We start from the raw sequence: 18,158 nt of genomic DNA, 5'->3' as shown, positions 1-18,158 counted from the left end.
TTTGGCCAGGCTTCTCCTGCAGCTGGGTGCCCTCTGCTCCCCTCCACTGCAGACACAGCTGAAGTGGTGTCCCCAGGGTCAGGGAGCCCCTTAGAGAGCCCAGCACGGAACAGACACTTCATGAAAGCCATGGCCCCACCCGTGCTCTTAAAAAGTCTAATCCCACCCTTTTGGTCTTAGCAAGAGATGGGGCTTCCTGGAACCCAGGGGTGGGCCTAGGCCAGGGGCTTCACTGATTCCAAGGCCTTCGTTTAAGGGAAGGAGCTTGTCAGGGAAAGGTCAGCTGGGGAGTTAATCTAGGCAGAAACAGGACATGAACCCAAAATCCACACTATGGGTCTCCTGCTATGTCCCCAGCTCTTAGAAGAGCACCTCAGCAAGGTGAGAGAAAGCCCTCTGACCACCCAGTCTGGGCCCAAGGCCCTGGGCCCAGCCCAGACTCCTCAAAGGGCACTTTCCTTTCAGGGCAGCATGATCTTATTCAGGGGGTCTATCTCAATCCACGTAATGCCAAGGTGTGTTAATTCCAGGATTCCGCTGGAATTCCCTTCCTCAAACCTCTTCTGCTACAGGGCTGAGAAATTTGATTTTTTTTTTTTTTAAAGGAAAAATACCCTCAGCATGATTTGTAGAGAAGGAAGCAAGAGCTGAGGAAGGTCTACCCCACCCCCTGCCCCCCACACCCGTGAGAGGTGGGGAAATCTTCTGGGGGAACGGAGGCACCCATGGCAGAGCAGCTCTCCAGCACGGGGGGAGAAATGCAATTCTAAGAGAAACCCAGGTCCAAAGGGGAGAAGGATAAACCAGCCCAAGCTCTTCACAAACCAGAGGTGAAGGCGCTGCTGACACCAATCCTCAGGCATCAGATCCATAAAAGTCAGAGATTCGGGCGTCGGTTTAGAGCTCAAGAGAAGAAGCCCAGAGCGGGGGGGGGGGGGGGCTTTGCTCGGTTGGGGGGGCCGTGGCCCCGGGGGTCTCCCGGGGCGGGAGAAGCAGCAGCTGAGCACGGCCCCCGGGCCTCCCACGTCTGAGGGTCCCTCCGGAGCCTCTCCCCTGCCTCTCCCTGGAGAGGGATTGGAGCCAGGACGGGTCTGGGGCAGCAGGGGCGGGCGGCAGGGCTGGCTGCAGCCCACGCGTTCCTGGGTGTCGAGGCCTGAGGAGCCGCCGGGTGCTTTGTTACTGAGCAAACCTCCCAGGCGCTGGCTGCTGATGCATAGCAACAGGGTGGCGGACACTGATTTACGTTCAACTTTCCATTTCACCAGCGAGAGTGGCGTTCACATTTTGGGGAGGGGGAGGCGGTCTGCGTGTGCAGACGCAAACATGCCCACGCGTGCACTCAGGCACAAGCACCGGTCACGGCGGCAACTTTTTTCCCCCTTTTTAGGAGGGAGGGCGAGGGGGCGAGGCAGCCTGGCACGTCAGGAGTAACCTTTTGTCCACGGTTGCTAGGAGCCCCGGCCGGTCATCTGCCGCTGGGCAGACGTTAGGCACCAGGCTGGTTGCCGGGCGGGGCGGGAGCACAGACTGACCTTTGTGGAGGTAGTGTCGGCAAGAAAAAAAGTCCTTTTTCCCCCTCTCTCCCGCCCTGGCCTTTCCGCACAGGCCGGGTGAACGTGGGGCAACGTCTGCGAGTGGGTCCATGGCAGGGAAGGGAGGAACAGCCCGGTGCACAATGCTTCAGAGTGGCAGGGGTTCATAAAGGCCTCTTGGGCACCCCTCGCTAGAGTGATGAGCAAACTAAGGTCCAGACAGGGGAGGGTGGCCCCCCAAGGACACACAGCCGTTTGGCAACAGCGGGGCTGGACTCAAAGCAGGCGTCCACCTCCCAGGGTAGGGGTCTTCAGGCTTAAAGGCTGCCCCTGGCTTCATCTCAGTAACGGGAGGGGCGGGGGGGGGGTTCCGCTGTTGCAGGCAGCGACTCAGTTTGGAAGAGGCGGGGGCTTGGGGTGGGAACAACAAGCCCTCCCACCTCCAGCCGTGGCCCAGGGCCCAGCGTTTGCGGCGCCCCGCCTCTGCTCTAATCCTTCTCAGCGGGGGTGACCCTGCCTTCTGTCAGTCTGGAGGCAGACAGCAGGGCGAGGGGCGGGGACGAGGGGGTGCTTCTGTCCCCCGGAGGACCCCGCGTGCTCACCCGGGACACAGCTCCTCTGTCCGCTCCCATGGACCAGTGCACCTATCAGATCCCCTCCGCCCACAGGGAAGCAGACAGGGCAAGGGGCTGGGGTCAGAGAGCCGGCCCAGAAAGCGGAGGAATCTGCTCCCCAGCAGACAGGGAGTTCATCAAGAAGCTCCGACCCCACCACCCCGCCCAGGCCTCTCTTCCCTGAGCAGCACTCTGGCCAAGCTGAGCCTCGCTTTCCTCACCCAGACAGTGGGAATGCTAGCAGCTCTCAGGCCTACCTGACAGGCAAATGAGATCACAGACGGGGCACCTTCGCTGATCTGGAGGGTGTCCCACCAGCAACTATGAGAGGGCTTCGGCCAGTTCCACTTTAGGACCCGGGAGCACGGCTGGGGAGGCCAGGAAGCGCTAGCCTGGGCAGCCACGGGACCACATACGGGGTCTCGTCCCCTGCAGAGGGAAGGCTCCAAGAGGGTAGCAGGTACCGGACACTTGGCAATAGGCTGACTCTCAGCCCCACACCCACCTCCTGCTCTGCCCTACCCCGCACCTCAGTCCAAAGCAGGTCTCCTCCTGGCCCTGCTCCCCGCGCCCCCCGCCCCAGCTAAAACATCCAGCGAGGGGTCACCCGTCGAGGGCAGGGGGCACCAGCCACCGCACTCAGTCACCACTCCAGCTCAGGCCTGGCCACCTCCCATGGGGACCACAGCCTGGGCTTCACACCTCCATGCTGGCCATCCTGCCATGAGCCCAGCCCCTCTAGGCCACTGGTGCTCTTCCTGGGACCGTGTCACTCCCCCTCTTAGGGACCTTCCACGGTGCCCCTCTGTCTTTAAGTTCAAGTCCTTCGTGTGTCTGTGTGGACCTCCTGCCATCCCAAACTTACCCTTTCACATCCACGCCCAGGCACACTGGCTCCTCTGTGTAATCACCCCTGCCTCCTTCACCAGACAGTCTGTGTGAGCCACTGAGGGCAGGTTCCCTGGCTGCCTCCTTAGTCTGCAGTGCTCAGCACGGCTGGGTGGCTGGGAGGTCGCTGAGCCCTTAAGAGACCATGTCTGGCCGATGAGCCAACAACAAGCCGGGGCCAGGCCTCACATGGTTCTAGCCTCAGATTCACCAGCTGTCCAGTGGGGATCTGGGCCCTCACCCGTCAAGTCCTCCCTAGTAGCAGGCTTTGAAAGCCACAAAAACAAGGTGGTTTAATTCCTCCCAAGTCTCCCCTAGTCCCAGACTTGCCCTCATCAGCACAGAGTAGTCCTTCCTGTTGCAGCAGCTTTCTGGCAGGAAGAATGTCAGCTCACTCTGCTGCTGCCTGCTTCCCGCTGGACAGGAAGGCAGGAAACGGCCCAGCTCTTGCGAACTGCCCGAGCTGCTGCTGCCGGCATGTTCTCATCTGCTGGGCTTTGATCTTCCCTGGAAACACATCACCCCACCCCAAGGCTCACAGTCCTCAAGGATCTCTGCTGGGCATCTAGTCTCTGCTTGGTTACCACCAGTGTCAAGGAGCTCACTACTTCATCATTAAATGAGCAGGTGGTAGAAATGTCTTCCCTACAAAGACTTCAAGTGGTCTCCCTCTCCTTTTCTCAGAAGGATCTGCGATCTACGGGGCTGACCTCACAGAGGCAGGGCTGAATATCTTCTACATGGCAGAACTTCAGATACTTCAAGTCAGTCATCAGAGACCTCCTGAGGCTGCTTCTCTCCCAGAAAAACCCCAGCTACTCCAGTGGGAGATAAGCAGAGAAGTGTATCCTATAATCTCAACAGCAAAGGACCAAGGTCATGTGTACCTCTCTCCCTCTTATTTCTGGATCATTTCTCTGCTTCCTGGGCTATACACATCATTTGTTTCTTCTCCTCTCTCCCCCTGTAACTGATGGGGAGGGGTTATCTGGGACAGACCTCAACCTCCTTCAAAGGTGGGTGGGCTGGCCCAGCAGAGATGAGGACTCACTGGAACAGGGGACATGTCAAGCCCTACATGTCCCCCACCGTGGCGGAAAGTCTCTAGGCATGTTCAGAGCAGGAGGGGCTGGGCTTGGCAAAGGGAGCTGGGTCCCCCAGGGCTGTCTTTTCCAGAGAAGGCACAGTCTGTAGACCTATGACTTCTGCTGGCATTTGAATGGAAACATTGGCTCCTTTTGAGAGAAGATGGCTAGAGTTTCTCCTTCTCCTTCCATTATTTTTCCCCCCTTTTCTCTTGTTCTCTATTCTCTCTTCTTCTCTTAGACAATCAGACATGTATCTACATTAGGACCCTGACTGCTGTGGAAGAACACGAGGATCAGGAACCAGGAACCTGGGTTTAGGCTCTGATTCCAGCCCTCGGTTGATAACTTTGGGCAGGTCATTCACCTTTCTGAGTCTCACTTTCCCAATCAGCCATGCCTCCTCTGCAGAAACGCTGTGATCAGAATGAAAGCAGGCTGCATGTCCAAAAACACTTCATAACTGAAAACAATTATTGGAATTTAAAACAAAACAAGAACAAAAACAGCCTGTACCCAATGCTCCCTTCTCCGTGACCCCCTGCCCTCCTGCAGTTCTCCAGCTCTGGACCTAGAAATCCTCATTGGATGGCGCCTCCCTTCAAACCACCTTAGGGCCAAGGAGCTGGGGACCCACCCAGACCAGTAGGCCTGGCCAAAGCCAAGCTGAGTTTGCCAGATGTGCAGCCCAACTGACTTCAGCTGCGTGAAAAAAAAATGCCACTGCTTGATTATGTAAAATCCATCTGGATCCAAAGCAGAAAATCCAAGTGGGAAGGGCCCTCAGAGACCATCTGGTCCACCCTGCTTTGTCTACTGCTGAAGAAACTGGGGCCCAGAGATGGGGAGCAACTTGCCCAAAGTCACTCAGCAAGCACATGGACAAGCAGGGGGCTAGAACACATGTCCTCGGGCTCCAGAACTCCAAGTCCTTCCCCACTCTCCACACCACCACCCCTGGACCCGCCTAGCCTGGTCAGAATGCTGGACCTAGAGCTTGGGGGCCGGCTGGGCTCCACTCCTAGTAACACGAGCAATGCAAACTCAGTTCAAACATTTCCTGGGTCCCCAGTGCACACCAGGTGCTGGGGATGCCAAGATTGAGGCGGTCTTTTTGTAAGGAACACAAAGAATTAGAATGTCCTTGCTACGGTCTCCCATGACCCAGAGAACCCCACAATATTCCCCAATAGTGAGGTGTGGCCAGGTCAGGTCCCAAAACATCTCCCCGTCAGCCCTCAGCTTGCTACCAAACACATCTCATGCCACAGGACCACGGGCACTGTCCGCCTCGGAAACCCCAACACCGAATAAGGAAGAGCAAACAGATGGGACCTAACGTGAAGATGGCCAAACCTTCTGACCCCAAGTGGAGCCTTGCAGCCTGGCAGTCAGAGGCCTGAGGCAGTAAGTCCTCTGTGTTGCTTTCTAAGGGGCCAGGAGTGGGGGTGAAAAGCTGGTCCCTCACACCCACCTTGGAGTCCTCAACTAAATTTAGCACCAACTAGGGTTGGAATCCTGACCAGAAAACCAGGCTGGCCACCTTGGGACAGGGTTTGGCCAAAGCTGGATCAGCCAAGCCAGGCTGGCTCCTTGGTGCAAAGCCCCTCCTGCAGCAGAGCTGCCTGCCAGGCCGTGACCAAGCAGGGGAAGAAGTGCAATTGTTGGCAGGAGATAAAACCCTCGATACCATCTCTATTTCCCTTCTAATATCAGAGTGGCTGCCTGCAAGGTGCGCGAGGGTCAGGGCCGGCAATCAATAGCTAATACTCCTGTTGGGAGCCGGCCTGCGCCGGAAATGGGCAGCCACTACCTCCTTCCAGAGAGATATCCTTTCCCCGCAACAGTGACCCAGCCTGAGCAGTTCAGCACCCTGACCAGGAAGGACCTCGTCCACCTTCATCTGACTGATGGAGAAATGATGCCCCTTGGGGTGGGAGTAGGGGTAGGGGTCTAGCCAAAGTCACCCAGGAAGCAGAGAGGCTGGGACACAGCCCCCTGCTCAATGATCCAGGAAGCTCTTGATGGTTCACCCTGCCTGGGGATCAGAGAAGACCTCAAGTCAAGAGGGTGGGTCCAGGAACTCCCCTGGCGGTCCAGCGGTTAAGAATCTGCCTTCTAATGCAGGGGATGCAGGTTTGATCCCTGGTCAGGGAACTAAGAACCCACATGCCGCAGGGCAACTAAGCCCGTGCGCCACAACTACTGAGCCTGTGCGCCACAACTAGAGAGCCTGTGAGTGCCGCAACCACTGAGCCCACATGCTCTGGAGCCCGCGCACCACAACTAGAGAAGCCCACGCCCCACAGCAATGAGCCCGCACGCCGCAATGGAAGATCCTGCATGCTGCAATGAAGATCCCACGTGCTGCAACTGAGACCCGACACAGCCAAATAAATATTTAAAAAAGAAAAAAAAAAGGGGGGTGGATCCGAAAGTTACCTCTGTTTGATGGTAGCTGGTAGTGGCTAAATAAGGACAGGAATCAGTCTGGGCTTTCTGACCACACACCCCTGAACGTCACATGGGAGGGCCTAAGAAGTATGTTTGGAATTAGGCCTTACCCATGGACAATTGTACCAAAGCAGGAAGTTGGGAGCTGCCCACATATCAGGCAGACCTCTCCTTGCCCCAGACTCAGGCCAAAGAAGAAGACGACGGCCTATTTAAAAAAAAATACAGCTGGCTGTTGTCCACCTCTCCTGCCACAGTGGCCTGCACTGGGCACCCAGATGCCAGCAAGCAGCCTCAAGAGGGATGCACACAGGTGGAGCCTGGTACCTGGGTGAGCTCTGCCCACTAGGCAGGAAAGCCACATCCGCACTGTATGAAGGGCAACCATGGCATCATTGGTGAGGATATGTGAGCCTGGGAAAGAAGTCCCAACCAGAGAGAACACCATGGGAAAGACCACCAGCTGGGTGCAGAACACCAGTCTGCAGTGGCCAGGAAGATGGCTGCCCCTTGGCATGGATGACCCTCTCAGTCAGTAGCCCCTTGGGTTTCTCCTCTGGGGGAAAGGGAGAAGCCTGTCAGGCTCCTGTCTTTCTTGGGTTCATGGGTTTCCAAGGCTTTGAACGTCTCACTCTCTCTTGGAAGTCTGGCCCCTCTTCCCAATGTCTGTGGCCTTACCCCAAGCCTCACCCGAGGCAAGGCCTGGTCTGGTCCAACCTGAAGCCTATACACCCATTTCCATCCCTGGGACAAGGTCCCAGTGTGGACCATATGCTAGGAATGCATATAGACACATGCATGGCCATCCAATGTCTTGAGTTTCCATCCCTAAATCCCTCTCACTCCTCTCACTGCCATCTTGGTAGGCGACCTGCTGTTTCTGTTGCAGAACACCCATATTTCACTGATTCCCTTTCCTGCCTGGTAAGTAGCATGTCCTAACCCTCCTCTCCTGGGAGTTAACATCAACCATGATGTGAGACCTTGCAAAGCAGTCTTCCAGGTCACCTCCCATCCTGGGAGGAGGTCACGTTAAAATCCCCAAGAGGTGCCTGTCCCATTTTTGCTAAGATACCTCCAGTGCCAGGGAGCCCCTGCCTCCTGCGGCCCACGGCTCACGGCGAGATGCACACGGCGCGAAATTCTGGCTGTCACCAAGCCAAAGGCTCCTCAGACTTTGCCTCACTGGTCCCAGTTTTGAATTCATGAGCTACACAGAGAAATCTCTGCCTTCTCTTCTAGACAACAGCTCTTTCCATATTCTTATCTGGAGGAGCTAACCTTTCAAAAGGTGTGAGGAACTCAGGCAGATTCTCAAACCCGGCCGGAGACAGGTTGGAAAGAATGTCACACTCAAGAGCTTCATCATAAAAGTTCCTTCCAGCCCCAGACACCAATCTCTCTCTGACAGCCTTTCCCAGTCTCAGTCTGGTTTAAATCCAAGGAGTTCCCAGAGGGGAGAGCGGAGATGGAGGAGGAGGCAGGGTGAGGGTGAGGCAGGTGCACCCACCCCAGCAAATCAGAAAGCCACCTCCCCACACCCCGCACCCAGACAGCCCAACAAGGTGTCTTTCAGAGAAGACCAGGCTCTCAACCCACATGAGAGCTGCTCCTGCCTTGGCGGGCAGAGCACGGGCACAGATGCTTGTGGGACGCCGTCTGTGATCACACTTGGAAAAAATCAAGTGGTTAACCAGAGGGAAAGGATTCCCAGACCTGCCAGGATGGTGGGTTTTTTGTTTTTTTTAGATTACGCCTAAGGTTTGTAGTTTGGACAGGCAAAGTAAACAATGACAACGACAGCAGCAACAAAACAGAAACGAAAGAACAGTTTACTTGTTTAAAAAAGAAAAAAAAAGCCTTTTGTTAAAAGACAGCTCTACACGGACTTGGAAGCAGCCCGCCGCAGCCCTGACCAGGGGCGGGCTGTGTCGTGAGTGCGAAGCTGGTGTGAAGAAAACAAACTCCGGCAGAAGTGACAGAGCACATGCAGGAGGGTGTCTGCTCTCCATCTTTCTTTTCTCCCCCCCCTCGGTTTTTGGAAGGGGTGGAGAGAGGGACGGGATGGGAAGGGTCTGAACCAGCATAAAGCAACTGTATTTAGACCATGGCAAACTGAGCTACCACTTACTTCTCTCTCTCTCCCTCCCTCCCGCCTGCCCGGGGCCTGGCCTGGAGTGAAAGGAGCAAAGGACGGAGGCCCAGCACGTACCTGAAAGAAACCTGGCGGGATGGGGCCTCCCGGCATCCCATCGTTGGGGGGAATGTTGCCAAGCACCGGGCTCGGGGCGGCGGCTGCGCTCTGTGGGGAAGAGAAGGTGGAAAGTGAGAGGCTGCACCCACATCGAGAGACGGGGAGTTCCCACCCCCACCCCACCGCCATCTACCCACGTCCTCCACAGACTCCCCCCCCGCAAACACCACCTTCCCAGGTGTGTCACTCAGTGGGCGAGGGATGAACTCTCTGAGCCTCCATTTCCTCATCTCTAAAATGGAAGGACAATGCCCACCACGTGCACACACCCTGCCAAGCAACAGTAGCTGTTATTAACCAAGGATGCCCTGGCTTCCCCCTTGGCTGCTTTATGAAGCTCCTTCAGGGCAGGCGAGGTGCTTCATAAATGCCTGTGCCCTCTCCAAGAGGCTGGCATGTTGTACAGAGGAGAAGATCAATAAATACCCACGACGTAATGAATAAACAGACAGCCCAGCTGGGAAACGTCCCCAGAGAGGGTGGGGGCAGACAGGCATGTTTTTGGCACCATCTGGGTCCTGGGTGCTGTAGATGAGGTAGGCCGCACGATGGGGAGACTGTCGTTACTTTTCCTTTTAAATGCTGCTATTCTGGCATTTACCTGGTACATCTGCCTCAACAAATGCCTCCCGGGGTGAACAGACGTTGCTCTTCCCAGCCTGGCCTCCTTCCAGACAATCTGTGTCCCACCTGTTCACGTGGCCGGCATGTCTGTGCCTGGCCCTGTGCTCACATGGGAGGGTGAGGCTGATCAGGAAGCCCCAGGCCTGACTGGCCGACCTGGGCCCTGCTCCTCCCCACTGACTCTACACCTCCCAGGGGCTCCTCCTGCAGGAAGCCCGCCTCCAGCCTTGAAGGTTCCCACACCCCACCAGGACTGAGCCTCTGAAACTGCATCACCAATCATCTCCCAGGGGTCTGACTGGTTCTCTGGGATGAGAGCGAGCCCCTCGGGGTCAGGAAACGAAGCGAATGCAGCCTGCCATCAACACCTTGAAGGAATCACTTCTCTTGTCCCCTCCTCAGCCAGAAAACAGGACCCAGAACTCCTAACTTTCAACTTGGGTGGAAGCGAATAAGGGAATATGTGAATCCCCCAAACACACTGCATGCAGCAAGAAAACGGACAGCCCTGGGAATCAATACATTGGGGTTCAAGCACTGTTGCCTGTACTAACAAGGGACGACGATGGCAAGCCACTCTGCCCTTCTGCACTCATTTCGTGTCACTGTGGTCCTGCCTGCTCATAAGGGTTGGGGAGGATTAAGCAATGGGATGGGCTGTGTTTTGTAAGCCAGGAAAGCTGGTAATGTGGAAGCAAAGAGGATTCAGCAGGCCCACAGTGGCTGTTTTAACAGACCCCAGGTAAAAAACAGGGTGGGATGGGGCTGGCTACTCCGGCCCAACCTTTCAAAATGATTCAGCGTACAGAAAAGCAACACTCCCTGTAAAGAGATTCTGCCAACTACCCTGTAATGTGTTACGAACACCCCAAAACACAGGATCAGGTCTTCCCGTTCCCACCTCCTCAGCTTGGAGGAGAAGCCACACGTAGCCAGGCCGAGCCCCTGCCCCAGGACTATCCAGTATGGGGGTCGCCTGGGGGAATATGCCAGGTTATCCATTAGCTGCATTATTTGTTTGTGGCTGGTGGTTCTGTGAAAATGCAACTTTTCATGATTTACAGCCAACGATTACTCCCCAGCAGCACAAGCAGAAAAGTTTTTTTTTTTAAATAGGGTGAGGTAAACATCCTCCTATATTTTCTTCAAGTTCTTTCAGAGACCGGTTTTACGTTTAACTCTAATCCTTCAGGAACTTATTTTGGTAAAGAATATGGATTTTACTCCTCAGTCAGTTGGCTCAGTACAATTTTTCCCACTCATTTGAAATCAGAGACAAAAATTCTTGCACAGGCATGGGTCTGTTTCTGAGCTTTAAAAATTCTGTCCTGGACTTCCCTGGTGGCGCAGTGGTTAAGAATCCGCCTGCCAATGCAGGGGACACGAGTTCGAGCCCTGGTCCGGGAAGATCCCACATGCCGCGGAGCAACTAAGCCCGTGCGCCACAACTACTCAGCCCGCGTGCCACAACTACTGAAGCCCGCGTGCCGCAGACACTGAAGCCCGCGTCGCCTAGAGCCTGTGCTCAGCAATAAGAGAAGCCACCGCAATGAGTAGCCTGTGCACCGCAATGAAGAGTGGCCCCCACTTGCCACAACTAGAGAAAGCCTGTGTGCAGCAACGAAGACCCAATGCAGCCAAAAATATATAATATTTAAAATTCTGTCCTAATTCTGTCCATTCTAATGATCAGAGTTTTACAATGTATTTTATTATCTCCTTCAATTCTTTAGTGGAACTTTTGTTGTTTATTTTTACTTACTTACCCCCCCAAACTTCCTATTGTTTATAAAAGTCATCTTCCTACCAAAAGAGTTCTTATATATATAAAAATTTGGAGGAGAACTGACACCTTTCCCAAACATAGGCACCCTCCCAGGATGTGATCTTTCTCCAGTTCTTCACATCTTTATTGAAGTCACCAGTCAAGCATGGTGACTGGACCAACGACAATGATCAGAAAGGCGGGTGAGTGTAGGTGATACGTCTGGGAAAACCAAAACCCTCTGTTGCACTGACTAAACGTTTTATTCGGCAAATGTGGCACTGACTTGTTCTCAGGGTGAGGATGAAGAAGATGGAGCTCCTGACAACAGTGTGAGAAGGATGGAGTGGATGGCCCAACCCTGGGCGGGTGGATGGCGGGGGCCATCTGGCCTGATGCTCAGAAACGAGCAGGGTATTTTCACACCATCTCTCCCTGAACCCCCAGGCGGCCTTCTGAGGCAGACACAAGAACCCCTAATTTACAGACAAGAAAACAAATATCTACATGGAGAGCAGGCTGAAGGTGGCCTTTTTCTATCTGTCCTCCTTAAGAGTCCACATCTACTCTTCCTCAGCCTTCAGCTCAGAAACTATGCTTTGTTTTTAAAGAAAGACCTGGAAAGCTTCAGCAACTCAGTTCTTTAAATTAGCATTTAACGTTTAATATAAAACATTTGCCTATTATAAAACATAGCAAAGTAAAAAGAAAATTAGTCACTGTATTTTGTTAAATAATGTCATAAGCACTTGTCCCCCTCTCATTAAATGGCCAAAGAAAACATGATTTTTCAATGAGCCTAATATCATTGTTCAACCAATTTAATTAACAGGGCATTGCATCCGTGTTTGCTAACTTAGTAGATACAAAATCATATCTCTTTGATCTCTGGTATTTTGACTTAATCTTTTGGATCACTAACCTTTTGAAACGGTTTACACTGGCCATTTAGTAAAACAAATGGCAAATCATTCATGTCCTTTGCTATTTAGTTATTTGACTTTTTTCCTTAGTGATATATAAGAGCTCTTTATATGTTAAGGGTATGACATATAGATATCTTACCAATTTTTAAAAAACCTCTTAAATGAAAACTTGAACCTGGGCTCATGACTTACTAGGCTCCCTCACGCCAAGATCTCATTTTCCTATGAAATCAGGAGTGAGCCCATGGTCCTTTGAATATCAGGGCTGGAATAACCATGGCTCTAGTAAATGGATAGTATAATTCATTGACATCTGGGTGGAGGATGGACTTTTGCTATCCTCCAATGAAAGGAAGCTCATGTTAATGGTGACTCAAACATCAGGAAGCTGAGGAGATAACATCCTTTAAAGGCTCTTCCAGCTGCAAAATTAAGCAGCTCTGCCGTGCTTAACTCTGTGTCCTAAAGTATGACAGTCACTGCTATTCTCTGATTTTGAAGTGAACATGTGCTCCTAATGGAAAACTTTCAAAAGAGCAGAAAAGGACAAAGCAGCAACCAGTGTTATAGGGTGACAAAAGGGTTAAGAAATAATTCTTGCACATAAAACCCAATCCAAGGGACCCCCCCCCCACACACACATCCATCAACATGACACTGCCCTCACCCCACTCCTCAAGAGCAGGGGCTGTTTTACCCATCTCTAAGACCCAGCACAATGTGAGGCATACAGCAGGTGTTCAATAAATGATTACAACTTTTTATTAGTCAAAGACCGGCTCAAACCTGGCCATCTGAAGCCCAGGCCTTTCCGGATTGCTAGGAATTGGCCTCTCCCTGTGGTTTCCAACTTGGAGTTAGAACTCCATTAAAGCACTCAGCAAAGCGTCTCATGTGAGTTTTCTCTAAAAACACAAAACCAAACCGAAACCCCATGACATTCACTGAGGGCTACACATCGGGGCTGCGGTAGGTGCCCAGGATGGAACTCCCCAGCTGGAGCAGGGGAGGAAGGAGTCAGAAGCCAGAGACCACCTGCGTGGGCTCGGGTCCTGGCTGGGAGCCGTGGGCAAGTCCCTTCTCTCTCTGGGCCTCAGTCTTTCCACGTGTCGAATGGTGGAATTGGAGACGGTGATCTCTAGGGCTCTTCTTCCAAGGTGCTCTCCCCAGCCCAGTCCATACACCCAGGGCGGGGCAGGGACTGGAAACAGCAGTTCCTGCATGAACAGGAAGACCCTGAATTTCAACTCTTCTCCGTTCATTATAGAACACTTAGAGGTCAAAATTTAAAAACCGCCTAGAAACCTACTGTTATCGAAGTTTGCAGACAACAGCTGATGGCACTTGGGCTCTCCCCTGCACCAACCGCACCCCCTAGGAGCCCCCTCACCAATCTTTACCCGTATATGCATACGTGCGTACGTGGACTCAAATGAAAAAAGCAGAATCAAATAGGGCACACAGTTTGGTAACTCAGGCATTTTTAAAAAACTAACTAAAATTCTTTTCTAAATAGAAAACAGGCCTTGCACCGAGCGGTGTGGACCACTCCAGCCAGCTGCCTCCTCCAAGCCTCCAGGATACTGTCCACTTGGAAAGCCCGAGGTGCCTTCAGACATCTGCCTGAAGCTGTGAAAATTCCCCTCCCTGTAAAGTATTTTATTTTTGTTCACAGCCAGGGAGACTTCCAAGGAGGGCTCATCCTACAACTTTCTCCCTAAAGAGTAGCGTTTCTTTACGATCCCAGGGCAGTTACACAGCCACCGGGGCTTAGGGGTTCCCTGCAGCCCCTCAGCTCTGTTTGTGTGCTCCAAACACACATCAGCTGGTTTCACACATGCCACTCCACCTATAGGCCTCCCCTGCCATCCAAATATGGTTGTCAATAGTGAGGGGAGATCCAGACACCTCCCCTGGAGGTGTGCCCCAGAATAAGCACGTTCTCCCCCCACCCACCCTTCCCCCCCGTAGAGATGCAGGGCTCAAACCTGGGGCCTCAGGATCTGAGCTACTGGGAGAAGGCCTGAAAGCTGTGCTAGGGAATCTGGACTTGCTGCTCTAGGCAACGGGGCAGAGTTCCCAGCAGAAGAGGCCCAGGACTTCTGAGAATCCCACCTGACCCCACCTTACCCCGTGCCAGGCATCCCAATGCACCACTGACAACCCACCCACCACCACCAGAGTACCCAAGGCTCCACAAACGAATGGAGTTGGCAAGTCCTGGATGTGGTGCTGGGCCTTTTCCTCACTCCGTAGCAAGGAGTCCCCTGCGGCTCAAGGATCAACAGGGTCAGTCCAGAGGGACCAAGTGACAAGCTCCCAGGAGCCTCCCACCTTGGATCTTGTAGTACCTTGTGGTAGGTGACAAACATTCATGCTTCCTTCAAGGAGGGGAGACCTGGGGGATGTTCCCTACAAGATATTACCTTCCAGCCTTACCCCGAGACCCCCAGTTAGCCTCACTCACAAACTAGCATGGGAATCCCCCCACCCATTCTTATTCTCTTTTTAAAGTAGTTCTATGCACACGAAACTCCTGGAAAACTGAATAAAAACATGCTCAGAGTGAACGGCGGGACTCCTGCCAGGTTGGCCAACCCCTCCTGACTGGTTTACAAGGCTGCAAAATGGAACTTTGTTCTGCAAATCCCCTCCCTCCTCGCCCCACCCCAATACTCAGGCATGTAGCAGCACGGGGCCCACATGTGAAACCACCAAGTGTAGCCTTCCTTGACTGAAACTCAACACAGGCCACGTGGCCAGCACTCAGGACACCAGAGGCACGTGGTGTGTGGTGTGTGGCTGTGTGCTCGCAGCTGGGCAGTGGAGGACTCTCACGGGGGCGGGGGCACTCCTGCACTGAGAAATGAGGCCCTTTGAGGGATGCTTGTGTCCTGGGGAAGGAGGGATGCTTACACAGGTGTCATCAAGACAGAGGCTTCAGCATTCTGTGCAAAATATTGGAGTGACCTGGGGCCCTCTGGGCCAAGTTTCCTAGAGGGAATTTTAGCAGTATCAACCGACTGAAGATGTAGCTGAGGGAATGGAGGGAATCTCATCACCCAGACGGAAAGGCCAAGACGGACAGAAGCAAGGTCAAAAGGGGAAGGTAAGGAAGAGGCCTCTTGCTTTTGTGTGCAGACCACAGAAGGGAATGTGTTTGGAGAACAGAGGCTCTAATTCTGCAGCTTGGAGAAAACACAGAGCTGTCGCTACGTGAAGAGACAGAACCAGCCGGCATTAAAAATAGGTTTGGATGACACACGGGAGTGAGAGACACAGGGTCCCTGCCTCCAAATAGCCAGGGGGTCGTCACGTGCATGAAGGAATGGGCAGACGTCTCTCCCGTCGCCGAGGGATGGCCCTGGGTCCAGAGGTAGATGCTCTGAGCCACAGAAAGCACAGGAAGCAGTGGGCCACGCCACCTCGGGGTGGCTCAGCGGGGACAGGGCACAAGCGCACTCCAGGTCAGAGTACCTGGGTTTCATCTCTACTTGGCCACAACAGAGCCATGGGGACTGCCTCAGCCTCCCCTCTGAAAAGGGGACAGCCATGTTACCCAGCACTGCCTGGTGTTTTCTGGGGATTATTAGGAGAGGAAAGAGCCCTGGACAGAGGGTCCTGGGATCAGGGTTCCAGCTCAGGCTGCAAACCACCTGCTGTGTGACTAGGGCTAGCCTTCCTGCCCCCGGGCCTCTGCTCAGCTCCAAGCGAGGCGGCTGAGGTCCTGCTGCTACAGCGAACCAAGTGGGCATCACATTGAGCTCTCAGCCAAGCAACCCGAGAAAGGGTGACAAAAGCCCCAGCTCGCACAGCCAGGCCATCAGGCCCAAGTGAGGGCTGTCCTGACACCAGAGCTTCTTCCCCTAAGTCCCCATCTCACTTCTGCCTCCCCTGAGCAGAGAGGATGGATGCAGGAACGCAGAGAGGGCAGAGAGAAGCAAACACCTTTTTATCCTGATCCCAGAGACCAGGGGAGAGGGAGGGCGGTACGATTTACTCCTCAACACCCCTGGGAAAGTGTCACTGCTGTTTACCGGTAAGAAAACAGGCCCAGAGAAGTGCCTTATCCTAAGTGTTCTAACTTTAGTCTCTCCGTCCCTCCACCTCCAATTTCGGCCTGAGAAACCCAAATAATGCACCCCCTCACTCTACCACCCACCCCTGCAGTTCTCAAGGAGAGTTCTGTGTGCTTTTTGATGCTTATGAAAAGAAACGACAGACATCATTACAAACATAAGGTAAGCACAAGGCATTCTCTACATCTGAGATCATCCACATGTTTTTCTCTTCCCAAAGCAGACTGGCCTTCTAACTCTGCTCCTTCTGGCAAATATTCCACTGAGCTGGCCTCCACTAAGGGTGTGTGTGTGTATGTGTGCACGTGTGTGTGTAGGAATGCAAGATCTCGGTGAAGAGTCTGTTGGATCTAATAGGCAAATTACCCTGGGAAGAGAAGGAGAAACAAGGGAGGTGGGGAGTTTAAAAAGGTTACGAGTGCTTTATACATGTCCATGTGTTCAGCAGACACTGGCTCCTGGGCCGCCAGGGATGCACTGTGCCTGCCGCGGTGGGAGATGACAGAGGCTCGGCTCTGCCCTTAAGGTCTAAGGGATGAAATGAGTCTCCGGAGAGAACTGAGGGACGTGGGAAGGTGCTCCAGGGGCAGGCGCCGCGAGGCGGGGATTAGGGGGATCAGGGAGGCTTTACGAAAGAGGTGGCACTCAAGCCAGGGCCTTAAAGGACGGCAAGCCTCGGAGATGCAGGAGGTGATAGGGAGGTGAGAGATTACTGCTGTCATCTTAGCCCTCCCCTGGAACCAGGCCTTCTGACAGCTTCTCCTTCAGAGCATAAATCCCGCCAGGCCTCCGCCCTCCCAGAGCTCCACTCCATCTCGTTGACGGGGTGGGCGTGGGGCTTACCCACTTCCCCCCCACCCCAGAGGGAGGCTCTTCCAAGGAAGGGGGGCCAGCTGCCCACCCAGCTCGCCAGCTAACCTTGGTGCAGCTCATCGCCATTCTCCCAACAACCGGGCAGGGACTACAGATGAGAAAACAGAGGCTCAGGGACTTGCCCAAGGTCACTCAGCTCGGAACAGGCAGAACTGGAAGTCAAGCCCAGACCTTTTAGCCATGTTCCAGCTTCTCTGGTCTGTTTTGAAACTGACGCTTAAAGATGCTGCCCAAAGGGGTGGGGGAAGAGGTCCAGGCTCTAGGCCCAGTCCCTCCATTCTCCAGCAGCCAGGGTACACAGGCACCTCACTTTACCTTTCTGAACCCTTCTTCATCGTCTATTAAGTGGGGGGGGTCTCTACCCTGGGCAGGGGTGTGGGGAACCTAAATATGACTCCTCAGATAAGGGGCTCAAACTCCTGAGCCAGCGACACAGCACCAGATGGAAGACAGGCACACTTGTTTTTTATGATTCCATGAACATGGGGCAGGCCAGGGCACAGAAAGGGTCAGGGCCATCAGAGGACAACGTCCTCGGCTCGACAGAACCCGGTCTTCTGAGGAGCGACCTCTACTTTTTTAAAAAATGAAACAAAGGCACCCTAGTGGGAACATTTCCAAGAGGAAGAGGAGCTGGCTTCTCTGTGCTGAGAAGATCACGGCCACCAGCCCACCGGGCCCTCCCCATCCATCCCAGGAAGCACTCAGCTTCTTCTTGGAATTGGATCAGAGGGCATCGCTTGTGTGAGAGGTGGAGCCCCGTGTAATTAATACCTGGTTATGCTGTGGATGCCGGCCAGAGTGCCCTCCCCCGTGTGCAAACACCTCCCCAGCTGGGCCGCGTGGCAGAGGGCGCGGGTCCTAGACATGTACACGTGAGACAAGGGAGATTAAGGGCTATAGGTCCCCCCTGCAAATGAACAGTGAGGAGTGGATCAACAGCACGCTGTTTGTACAACGCTGATTTTCTTCTTAAAGAGAGATGAGCTTCAGGCCCTGGTTTACACCATTAGCAAAACACACACACACACACACACACACACACACACACACACACACACACA

At 53.8% G+C, this 18,158-nt stretch overlaps 1 protein-coding gene across 2 annotated transcripts in view; it reads right to left on the bottom strand.

The window, feature by feature from the left end:
- SSBP3 (single stranded DNA binding protein 3) overlaps nucleotides 1-18,158 on the bottom strand; it is a 78,386-nt gene that overhangs the window by 40,173 nt on the left and 20,055 nt on the right. For both annotated transcript variants that reach the window (XM_029227442.1, XM_029227443.1), the window contains exon 5: nucleotides 8,786-8,875. In XM_029227442.1, coding sequence (XP_029083275.1) covers nucleotides 8,786-8,875 — 90 coding nt within the window. The remainder of the gene's footprint in view (nucleotides 1-8,785; nucleotides 8,876-18,158) is intronic.

Source organism: Monodon monoceros, unplaced genomic scaffold (assembly GCF_005190385.1).
Source record: "Monodon monoceros isolate NGI ecotype Baffin Bay Population unplaced genomic scaffold, NGI_Narwhal_1 Super_Scaffold_18, whole genome shotgun sequence".
In the NCBI taxonomy this organism is placed as follows: domain Eukaryota; kingdom Metazoa; phylum Chordata; class Mammalia; order Artiodactyla; family Monodontidae; genus Monodon; species Monodon monoceros.
Note: the sequence above shows the minus strand (reverse complement) of the source record. Positions and strands in the feature narration are given on the sequence as shown.